The 12,193-nt window shown below is 46.6% G+C and overlaps 1 protein-coding gene across 1 annotated transcript in view; it reads right to left on the bottom strand.

Moving 5' to 3' along the window:
* The window catches only part of LOC115099616 (IgGFc-binding protein-like), a 277,960-nt gene that overhangs the window by 90,716 nt on the left and 175,051 nt on the right, over positions 1 to 12,193 (bottom strand). The window contains exons 53-54 of the mRNA XM_029617348.1: positions 10,867 to 11,066; positions 10,400 to 10,780 (exon numbers count right to left, since the gene is read on the bottom strand). Of these exons, the coding sequence (XP_029473208.1) occupies positions 10,400 to 10,780; positions 10,867 to 11,066 (581 nt within the window). The remainder of the gene's footprint in view (positions 1 to 10,399; positions 10,781 to 10,866; positions 11,067 to 12,193) is intronic.

Here is a 12,193-nt window from a genome sequence, read left to right as displayed (position 1 = left end):
GATTATTTTGTTGCAGTGCAGCTGTATTACTTCACTGCAAGAACATTCTACAAACCACTGCCAGGAGATGAAAAAATGTATCAATATTAATGGAATGGAAATTAATGACCCTCTCTTCTGGGTAATAAGAGAAATTTCTACTTACCTGATAATGCCCTTTCCATTAAGGAAGGCAGGCCAATCCATACAAGTATGTTGTGCACCTCTACCAGCAGATGGAGACGAAGTAAAGCTGACGTTACGGACATATAGCCCTGCCCCAGCATCAGCCCACCAGTATTGTGTGGAAAAACCAAACTGTGGACAAACTAAACGAACATAGAAACATAGAAACGATGGCAGAAAAGGACCAAATGATCCACCCAGTCTGCCCAGCAAGCTTAATCTAGTATCTGCTGCACTGTGCAGGTTACACCCGTGCTTACCAGACCGTAAAAGTCAAGGCCCTCGGATACTGTGTGAAATTACCCTTAACTGTTTGTTATTGTTTGTAAGGTTTTGGGTGGACCCTTGGACACTGTGGCTGCTGACCACGCCCACAGGGGAAGTCCCGTGAGGGGGCCACAGGTCAGGCTCAGCTTTAGGACACACAACACAGATAGATATTTTATTAACAGTATTGAGGAGCCACTAGAGGTGGCAGTAGTGAGCAGAGATGAAGCCCGGCTGGGCTTGTAGTCCCTCAGGGCTCTGGAACAGCGATCCCACAATGGCTGTGCCGTAGTGAGGAGAAACTGAGATAGTGAGTACAATGAAGTATATGCAGGGTTCTGGAATAGAGTCTCGTTGGTTGAGTACTCAGACAGCGGTTTCTCTTGGTAGGGAACACAGGAGCTGAAGTAAAGGCAGGCCCTCGAGGAGCGAGTACCTGGTTCCAGGGAACAGTTTGAGAGAAGTAGATGGTAACTCACTGATGGTGTAGGCAGCGGTATCTTCCAGGCAGAAGTGAAGTCCAGGCAGCGAGTCCGGGAACATGGGCCCTCGAGGAGCGAGTACCGGTTCCAGACAGTGACCTGAAAGAGAATAGAGAGGCTCCCAAGGAGCGGGTACCCCAAATAGAGTAAGTCCAATAATGGAGAGGCAGAGTAGCTAGGTATGGAGAGCGAATCCCATCCGTAGGAGTTCACCAGTGCGAATACCTGTTGCTAGCAGTAGTGTAGGCTTTTTGTACCCGGGATGCGTGATGTCATCACAGGGGGATGCCCCTGAGGTTCGTGCCAAAGAAAATATTTGAAGCAGGGCCGCGCGGCACGCGCGCCCTAAGGCAGCTGAACAGCATGGCGAGAGGCAGCGCCCAAGCCGGACCAGAGACACCAAAAAGGACGGCAGGCAGATACCGCGGCAGCCAAACGTCCATCAACCACGGGAGGAGTCGCCAGAGAGGAAAGGAGGGTGGAGTGGAGACATCGGGCAGTGACAGTCGTAACAGTACCCCCCTTCAAAGGGCGGTCTCCTCTGCGGGTACCAGGTTTAGGTTTTGAAGGATGTGCGAGGTGAAATTGACGGAGCATCTCTTTATCAAGGATGTTAGCCTGAGGCTTCCAAGAGTTTTCTTCGGTGCCGAAAACCTCCCAAGAAAGGAGGTATTCAAGTGTTTTGTCTCGTCTTCGGACATCAAGAATCTCTTCAACCTTGAATTCTAGGTCATCTTCTGCGTTGATGGCAGGTGGTTCCTGAGTCTTGGAAGAGAATTCACTGAGTAAGAGAGGTTTCAAGAGTGAAACGTGAAAAGCGTTGTAGATGTTTAGTCCAGGTGGTAACTTCAGACTATAGGTGATGTTGCCAAGAAGTCGGAGGATTGGAAATGGTCCAACGTAGCAAGGAGCGAACCGAGTGGAGGGTAACTTCAGTCTGAGATGTTTGGTAGATAACCAGACTTTGTCACCAGGTTTGAAGCCGGGCACTCGAGAATGGTGAGCATCATAGAACTTCTTAGCGCGGTCACTAACTTTAACTAGCATGTCTTTCGTCTGAGTCCACAGATTATGGATTTCATCAGCAGTAGATTGAGCTGCTGGGGACGTGGCAGTGTTGGAGAGCGTCCATATACCACTTTAAAAGGTGTTGATCCAGTTGATGTTGCTGGATGAGAGTTGATGGCGAATTCAGCCCAAGGTAACAGTTCGGCCCAGTTATTTTGACGGCAGCTCACGTAGCCTCAAATGTCCTGTTTTAAGGTTCTATTCATCTGTTCTGTTTGGCCATTTGATTGCGGATGATAGGCTGAAGTATAGTCTAGAGAGATGTCGAATAACTTGCACAAGGCCCTCCAGAATCTTGCCGTGAATCGAGATCCTCGGTCTGAGTGTTGCGACCGTCGCTGCGCGACGTCTCCACTCCACCCTCCTTGGCGACTCCCTCGTGCTCAAGTGGAAGATTGGCTGCCGTGGGGTCATTCTGCCGACTCCCTCCGGCGTCCCCAGAGCGGCTCGATGCTGCAAACCGCCATGATTCACAAGAGCCTAAGGGCACGCATGGTGCGGCCCTGACTGATGTACCAGCAGTGGCGCAAATGTCATCCATACTGGATATGTAAGATCTCAGAAATCGCTAACTAATCGAGTTAGCAAGGAATTGGATATGGACTGGGGTTACTCTACCTAAGCTGCTCTGCCTTCTTGGACTTACCAGGGCTACCCGCTCCTCGGGGGCCTCGCTCTCTCTTTGTTTTTCAGGTCACAGTCAGGAACCGGTACTTGCTCCTCGAGGGCCCATGTTCCTGGATTGGTTGTTGAATACTTATTCTGCCTGGAAGTCATCACTGCCTACTACACCAGTGAGTTACCTTCTCTCTCTCAGAGCTTTCCCTGGAACCAGGTATTTGCTCCTTGAGAGCCTAACTCATTCCAACACCTGGACTACTTCTAGAGACTATTGTGTGAATGTTACCATCAAGGTTCTGGTCCTGAACTCTGCATACCATGCCTACTCACTATATTCAGTTTCTCTACAGCTCAGTTATCCAGGATCGCTGTTCCAGTACCTGAGGGACTACAGCCCTCCCGGGCACTTCCAGCTCACTACTGCCACCTCTGGTGGTTAATATACTGTTTAATAAAAGAACTAGTGTGTGTGTCTGTCTCCATACTCTGAGCCTGACTGGTGGTCTCTCTCAGGATCTTCCTCCAGGGGCGTGGTCATCTGCCTCCGGCCCAAGGATCCACCCACAACTATCTCAAACACCAACACTGAGACAATGTGTCTTGGTAGGCCGTGAAGGCGAAAAATGTGCGATATGAAGAGCTTTGCAAGCTCCAAGGCTGAAGGTAAGCTAGGCAGCACCACGAAATGGGCCATCTTGCTGAAGCGATCGACTGTTACCCAGATGGTATTCATTCCTCCAGAAGGGGGTAAATAGACTACAAAATCAGTAGCGATGTGTGTCCAGGGCTGTTCCGGAACTGGCAGTGGTTGCAGCAAACCCCACGGTTGGCCAGAAGGGGTTTGTTGTTTGGCACAAGTTTGTGTTTGGCACAGTTGGTACAGGATACCACGTAGGATAGGGTATCCTTCTTGATAGTAGGCCACCAATAAAACTTCTGGATCTTGAGCAGGGTACGGCATGGACCAGGATGGCCAGCCAGCTTGGAATCGTGCGCCCAAAAGAGCAATTTCTTCCTGAAGTGTTTAGGCACGATGATCTTACCAGCAGGCACATAATGTGTAGTCGCCAAGATGACTTTCTTCGGGTCAGTTATGTGCTGAGGTTCTTCAGGCACATCCTCCAAGAGAAAAGAGCATGACAAGGGCATCAGCTCTGGTATTTCTGTCTCTGGGGCGATATTTAAGCACAAAGTCAAAACGATTGAAAAATAAGGACCAACTAGCTTGTCTGTGGTTAAGACGTTGCGCATGGCGGAGATACTCTAGATTTTCGTGGTCCATGAATACGGTTATTTGATGTTGAGCGCCTTCGAGCCAAGGCCGCCATTCCTCGAATGCAAGCTTTATTGCCAAGAGCTCTTTATCGCCGATCCCATAGTTCTTCTCTGCCAGGGAGAAATATCGTGAAGAAAGAGCAGGGACGTAAGGCTTTAGAATCTCCAGTCTGGCTCAATACAGCCCCCACGCCGACATCTGAAGCGTCAATTTCTACGATAAAGGGCTTGTTGGGGTCAGGATGCCACAAGCATGGTTCCATGGAAAAGGCAGTCTTTAGTTTCTCAAACGTGGAAATGGCCTCCGCAGACCATTTTGAAGCGTTGGCACCCTTGCGGGTCATTGCGGTCAAGGGTACTGTTAAAGAAGAGTAGTTCTTTATAAAGCTTCTATAATAGTTGGTAAATCCCAAGAATCATCTCAGGGCCTTCAAGCTGGTAGGTTGGTACCAATTTTTGATACTCTCGAGCTTTTGAGGGTCCATCTGGAAGCCATCTTTAGACACGATATAGCCAAGAAAAGAAATTCGCACTTAGAGAGTTTGGCGTAGAGCCAGTGTACACGGAGTCGGCATAGTACTTGCTTGACATCCTCTAGATGAGTGGGCAAAACCTGGGAAAATATCAGTATATCATCCAGGTATACCACGACACTCTTGTACAGCAGGTCCCACAGGATGTCGTTCATCATGTTCTGAAATATAGCGGGTGCGTTGCACAGGCCGAAGGGCATAACTAAGTACTCAAAATGGCCGTCTCGAGTGTTGAAGGCTGTTTTCCATTCGTTGCCACTACGAATGCGAACTAAGTTGTAGGCCCCCTTCAGGTCACGTTTTGAGAATATTTTGGCCCCCTGAAGCTGGTCAAACAGCTCTGAGATTAAAGGCAGGGGTAGCGGTCTTTAATCTTGATCTTGTTCAGACCTCAGTAATCGATACAAGGACGTAGGGTACCATCCTTCTTCCCCACAAAGAAGAAGCCTGGGCTGGCTGGAGACTTCGATGGCTAATAAACCCCTTCTGTAAATTCTCCTCAATGTTTTCGGACATCGCCTTGTTCTCAATCGCTGAGAGTGGATAGACACGTCCTTTAGGAGGTTCAGTATTGGGTTTCAGTCTTATGGCACAGTCATAGGACCTATGCGGAGGAAGGATGTCAACAGCTTCTTTGAAAAACACATCACTAAAAGATGCGTATTGGGCGGCAGTCCTGGCATCGCTGGAGTAGTAGGCATGCAGATGACAGGAGCAATCTCCTTAAGGCACTTCCCATGACAACCTGGGCCCCAGCGGGAGAGTTCCAAGGATGCCCAGTCAAATTGGGATTGTCGACTGCAACAGGGTAACCCCAGGACGATAGGGTGCATGGCCTTCTCTAACACAAAGAAGGGAATTGACTCAATATGGAGAGCTCCGATGTAGAGAGTTACTGGTATGGTTTGGCAAGTCACGTCACCTGGCAAGGGCTCTCCATGGATGGAGGATAGGAACAGTGGAACCTTCAAGGTGACGAGGGGAATTCTCAGATGTTCCACTAGGCGTCGAAGAATAAAGTTGCCTCCTGCCCCTGAATCCACCAGGGCAAGAGTCTGAACCTTAGACGGTCCACAGATCAAGGAGACTGGGAGAGAGAGCGGAGGAGAGGGCGTAGTAAGGCCTAAGAACAGTCCTGCAGGACATAGGCCCATCCATTTCCCGGACGAATTGGGCATGTTGGGACATCGTGACGAGTCTGTCCACAGTACATGCATAGACCATGCCTCTTCTGAAGTCTTCTCTCTTTGGAAGTCAAATGTCTGCAACCAAGTTGCATCAGTTCATCTCCACTGGCAGCAGGAATTACTGGAACCTCCGAGGTGCAGGTTTAGCACTAGCCTCCTTCTGACCAGGTCCTCTATTAGGCTGGAGCTCTTTCACCTTATCACGAAGCCGGTGATCGATCCTAGTAGCCAAAGTCACTAGTTCATCCAGTGAGTCAGGTGTTTCACGAGCGGCCAGCTCGTCTTTCAAGCGAGTATCCAGGCCTCTGAAGAAGAGGGTCTTCAGGCATTTGGAGTCCCAGCAGAGTTCTGTAGCAAGAGTCTTAAACTCTTTCGCAAAATCAGCCAGTGGTCGGTTGCCTTGCTTCAGATCCACCAGAGCAGAACCAGCAACAGACATTCGAGCAGGATCATCGAAAATGGATTTAAATAAGTCCAAAAATCCATCTATGTCCTGCAAAATAGGATCCTTGTGTTCCCACAGTGTAGAGGCCCAAGACAAAGCCCTTCCATCAAGATAAGATAGAATGTAAGTAGTCTTGGAAAAAGCTGTGGGGAACTGAGAAGGCTGTAATGCAAAATGCATACAGCACTGGTTAAAAAGCCCCTGGACTTTTGAATCTCACCCGAGAAACGAACTGGAGCAGCCAAAAAAGGAGAAGTCCATTAACAACTATTAATCAAGTTGACTTAGGGAATAGCCACTGCTATTAATTGCATCAGTAGCATGGGATCTTCTTAGTGTTTGGGTAATTGCCAGGTTTTTGTGGCCTGGTTTGGCCTCTGTTGGAAACAGGATGCTGGGCTTGATGGACCCTTGGTCTGATCCAGCATGGCAATTTCTTATGTTCTGACCATTCTGGCATTTCTCCCTTCCTGATATGATCCTCTTGCAACCACCACTGTAAGTGGATGCTCACTTCTAATGGTAAGTGAAGCTTCACCATGTAGTTCTGTGACTGCGGACTCCACCGGGAAAACAAAGTGCGCTGAAGAGGTCGCATGTGCACCCTCGCCCAGGGCACAACCTTCAGTGTGGCTGCCATCAAACCCAGAACCTGTAGATAAGACCACACTGTCAGGCAAATAGTCCTTCTCAAGGCTTGAACTTGAGCAATCAATTTCTGAATATGACTCTCTGGCAGAAACACTTTGCCTTGCTTTGTATCGAAAAGAACGTCAAGATACTCCAGTGTCTGGAACAACTGTAAGCTGCTCTTGGCTAAGTTTACCACCCAGCCTAGTTTCTGCAGTAATAAGACCACTTTGCGAGAGTCCAAGCGACTCTCTTCCATGCTTTGGCCTAAATTAACCAGTTATCCAGATACGGGTGAACCAGGATGCCATTTTTGTGCAAGGACGCCACTACCAACACCATGACCTTGGAGAAGGTCCTAATTGCAGTGGCCAGCCTGAAGGATAGGGCCTGAAACTGATAATAAAGTCCCAGAATGGCAAACCTGAGGAATCATTGATGATTCCAGAGAATGGGAATATACAGATATGCCTCCATCAGATCTAGAGACATGAAAAATTCCCCTGATTGCACTGCCATTATTACAGATCACAGAGTCACCCGCAAATGCTGAATGACTCCTTTGAGATAAGGATGGACTGAAAGGATCCCTCTTTTTCAGGTACAACAAAATAAATGAAATAGCAGCCCATATTTTCTTGCAATTTGAAACAAGAATTATGGCCTTCAAGTCCAACAGCCTCCTTAAGGTAGTCTCCACTGCCACTCTCTGTTCTGTAGGGAGTTGCAGGGAGATACCATAAAGGTATCTGGAGGAATGCGAAGAAACTCTTATTGCTTCCGGGAACCATTGATCCAATGTGACTGGACCTACCTCTGATAAAAGCAAGATAGATGCCTGCCTATCTCCTGTCCCAGCAGGTGAGGCCACACATCTTCATTGTGCAGATCGAGGCACTCCATTCCAGGATGCCACATTCTTCTGAGGCTTTCTGGGCCAAAAGGACTGAGACCTACTGATAGGTCATGACCTTTGAGCAGTCTCTCACCTATAGGGAAGAAAATGCCTGTAGTCTCTAGCGCAGCTTCTTGCCCCAAAAGGATGTGATGCCAGCTTCTTATTCTCTTCAAATGAGGCACCTGGGATTCTCCCCATCTATTTGCCATTTTCTCCAATTCACTTCCAAATAAAAGAGAATGCTTAAAGTGTAACCTCGTGAAACTGGATTTAGAAATTGTATCCAGCGACAAATTTCGCAGCCATAGCTGATACCTGGCTGCTATCATGGAAGCCATGCCTCTGGCAGCAGTGCAAACAAGGTCACAGCCTGTATCAGCTAAAAAGGCTGCTCCTGTGCCCTGGTTCCATCTTTGACCCCACTCCTCAGCCTCCTGAAAGAGACGTAGACTAGCCCGAGCTGCTACGACCTTAGGCCTGCTTAAGGATAGCTTCAATTCTGCTATACTGAGCATCCTTTAGAGCTGCCCCTCCATCCACCAGAATGGTGGTCTGCTTTTCACAGAACACACCAGCACATCAACCTTCGAGAAACGCAACTGTTCCCTTGCCTCCAGATCCAAGGAGTACAGATCCGCCAAAGCGTGTCCTCCTTTAAAGTTTGCTTCTGGAACACTCCAGAAGGTCAATCAACTCTTGAATTGCATCCAGGAGGGGAAAGAAACAACATTTTGCATAGAGTGACCAAAAAGGGATCCTTCTTTTGTGCACCCATAGACCAACACCCAGGCGCACCCAGCGCAGAGAACAGACTCTGCAACACATCTATATGAATGAAACAGAGCAGAGTTCTATGTGGCTCTAAATCTGGGGGAATTTCCCCCTCTTCGAGATTGGAGAAACCCAAATCCTCTTCAGAGTCACCCTTATCCACATCTTCCTGAAAATCCTCAGGGACTTCTGCACTGTGACGCTTGTGCATGATGGCAGACAACTGGGAACCCCAAGAATGCTACCCTGATTTTTTAAGGTATTGCCATCTTTGCTGGACACCCCTACAGAAATGCATGTATTCCCTGGAAAAATTCCACCCAGGAAGAGGAGGATGGGTCCATACCAGGCCCCATAGGCCCCAATCTTACATCCTCTGATGGAACATCCCCTGAAGACATCTCTGTCATTGGGTCAACTGAAGAAGGGGACGCCCCCAAAGTGTCGCCTTCAGCTCCAATTCTCCTTGTCTGAAGGGACGGACCAGCATCAGCAAAACCAGTAGGAGGCAAATCACCTCGAGCTTCCAGGCAGCACTGACACAGACTCGCAGAAATCCCTGGCTGTATTGCCCTTGTATGCGCTTAGACTTCTTTGTCACTGGTGCCATACTGCCTTGTTGTTCTTGTGCGCCCAAATAAGATACACTCTCAAGTACACACAGTATGCACTTAAGCAGGGTGCTCAAATACACATGTACAAGAGCATATACTGAGTGCACAAGCAGGTGCTCAGTACATGCTCAAGTAAGCAGTCAGTATGCACTATACATGCCATAGCCTTGTATATACAAGTAGGCATCATGCATGCGTCAAAGTCACTACACCTTAGTGCCGCTAGTGCTGCGTGAATTCACACAAGCAAGTGCGCGAAAACTCCTCCATGACCTACCACATGGCTCGAAGAATCCAAGCCTGGGAGCGGGGTCTAGCAAAGGCTGCTCGACCTGAGTCTGCACCATCACCGCACCTCACTAAACTCCTCAGAGAAGTAAGAGGGAACAGAGGAAAAGATGTCAACCACCCATGCCAAAGGAAAGGAAATAATAGAGGAAATAAACCTCCCTTCTCTCTTTCTCCCTTCTTTTTTCTTTTTTTTTTTTACCTGAGCTCAGCCCTCCCTGGCTGAGAGCACTACCATGTCTCCGGCCGGGGGGGGGGAGGGGGCGGGAGAATGAAAGCCTTCACCGCCGAGCCTCCCTTGTCCTTCAACTGCTTCGCCTTTTTTTTTTTTTTTTAAGTTCACATCTGACAAGTTTGTTGAACTAAAGGCATTTAACTGATGGAGGAACCCACTGATGTCACCTCAGGAGTTCAAGCGATACCAGCAAACTTCTCCTTTTCTTCTCAATTTTCCTGTTTTGTTTTGTTTTTTTTCAATTCACAAGCAATCCCCAGTAAGTAGATGCATGCCCACCATCTGCTGGAGACAGAGAATATTGGCGTGCTGATGTTGGCGCAGGGCTATATGTCCATGACAGTTTTTATTCTGTCTCCTGCTGGTAGAATTGCATAACCCACTCATGTGGATTTGCCAGCCTGATTGCAGAGGAAAATTTAGTTTATCCTATTATACCGCCTTTCCTATAAAATCAAAGTGATTTACTTATAAAACATTTCATAATCTGATACACAATAAATATTATATTAAAAACAAAAAATACATAACAGTCAAATAAAATAAAGAAATAATTATCATAGAATGATGCCTTCCTTTCAGTCCTGAAAAGACACCTAAGCATTATGGGGGTGGGGGGGGGGGGGGGAATGCTGCATTCTTCTATATTTAGTGACCTTATCATGAGTTTAAAAATGACAGTATTAACATTCATTCTACAGATTGGGAGAAACTTCCAGGCAGCATAATTTTACTCTTCGTTTCAAATAGGAATATAATTAGCATCTCAGAAAGCAGCCTAATCACCATTTATGAATGGAAATCCGAAAACTAATTAGTCTCTCACAGAGGCCTACATTATCTCCCAATCATTATAACACTTGTTGATCTACAGAAATAGGCCCACGATAATGTAAAATCAGCCAGAAAGTGCTACTTACGTAGACAAGATTGCGCTTTCTGAGTGCGATATGAATGCCGTTCACAGTAAGCGCTACGGAATTAAGGGCTGTCCAGCTTGGGTTGCCTCTGTGCTCATTTCGTGTGGTAACACTAAAGCTGACCGATGTGTTCCCACATGTCTCAGCCACTGTGTAGTTGCAGGAACCCTGGAAGTGGTGAAGTTTCCCGTCAAACGTTATATAATGTGGGTCACCATAGATGTGGCACGTAGCAGTGCTTGCGGGGTGGCATCCCAAGAGACCATTTTGAACCTTACAGATTTCATCTGGTCCACAAGTTATTGTAGCACATTCCACATGGTTATTGCCTTTACACTGGCAGCTGCTCTCACAGTTCCCTTCCATGAAGCGCTCTCCTTTCTGCAAGAAAGATATAAAGACCAAAATATCCTCATGCAATGCAACATCTACAAAACTAATCAGTCTGATGTAGGAAACTCCCTTACAGCATAGTATGTGTCCTTGTACCAGCATCCACAGTCGGCCACAGAAACACAAGATCCTCCACTGAGCACGTATCCATCATCACATTCACAGCCTTCAACACAAGGCTTACTGCAGTTTTCGGGGGCGGAAGGGTCAATGCACGTCGCAGGACAGGCAGTCATACAAGCATTGTAGTGCTCATTGACTTGGCAGGGTATTGCTAAAATAAAAAATATCTCTTATTAAATGTAGGACATCAAAGGTACAATATAATATAAATCAACACTGGGGGAGCATGGTGATAAATACAGTCTAAGATCATGGTACATCGGTGTATCGTTCCTTTGCATTTAATAGTTACGAAGATGAAATTATTAAATGCTTTTGCAATATGTTGCACTGTAGCTATAGAGTAATGCATGTACAGCTAGTACTTCCAATAGGAAACTAAACTCTAATTTATGAATGTGATAATCATGGTTGTAATATTCATTTGAATGAAAGCTAAAATTGTACCACACATTCAATAAGATTTACATTCAGAATAAATGCTTTCCCGTAAACTAAATACCTGTCGACCACAATGTTATTTTCAAATTCTATGTGGGATGTGAGGAAAACACTGAAGCTCAGCTATAAAAATTGATTTTACAATCAATTCTCAAGAACAATTAGCAAAATCCTAATAGGACCTGATTGTCAAAGCCTTTTATATGGAAAATGCCATAAATGGCTGTTATTAAATAGCGCAGAGCTCAGTTCCTATAAGAATATGCACAGGACCCGATCTTGCACACACTTTTATGCATAGGCCGCCGGCACGCGCAAAGCACACACTTTTATGCAGACGGGTGAGAGGCATTCTTGGAGAGTCTGGGTGTGCATTCTAGGCCATTACGTGGGAAGTTTTAAAGAAAATTTATGTGCATAAGTATGATTGGAAAATTTGGGTTAAAGTCTATGCATAAAAGGTACATGCAGACTTTACGCCAACACTCAGCGTTATAAAATTATTCTTCCATCTATAAGTAAGATAAGCAAGCAAACTAATCTGAACATGTTGTTAGAATTGACTGAAAAATGTTCTCACTAAACACAGGCTTCAGGGTTTATAAGTATATGTTAGATATTCAAGGGAAAATTCTTAGTAAAGGAGTGGATAACACTGGTCCTGGAGAGTCACAAACAGGCCAGGTATTCAAGATATCCACAATGAATATGCATGAGATACATTTGTATTCACTGCTTCCATTGTATGCAAAACTATCTCATGTATATTCAGTGTGGATATCCTGAAAAACAGGCCTGTATGTGATTCTCGAGGACTGCAGTTGGCCACCCCTGACT

The sequence above is a fragment of the Rhinatrema bivittatum genome, chromosome 9 (assembly GCF_901001135.1).
Source record: "Rhinatrema bivittatum chromosome 9, aRhiBiv1.1, whole genome shotgun sequence".
NCBI classification, from domain to species: Eukaryota; Metazoa; Chordata; class Amphibia; order Gymnophiona; family Rhinatrematidae; genus Rhinatrema; species Rhinatrema bivittatum.
The sequence above is the reverse complement of the archived record's forward strand: the minus strand, read 5'-3'. Positions and strand labels throughout refer to the sequence as shown.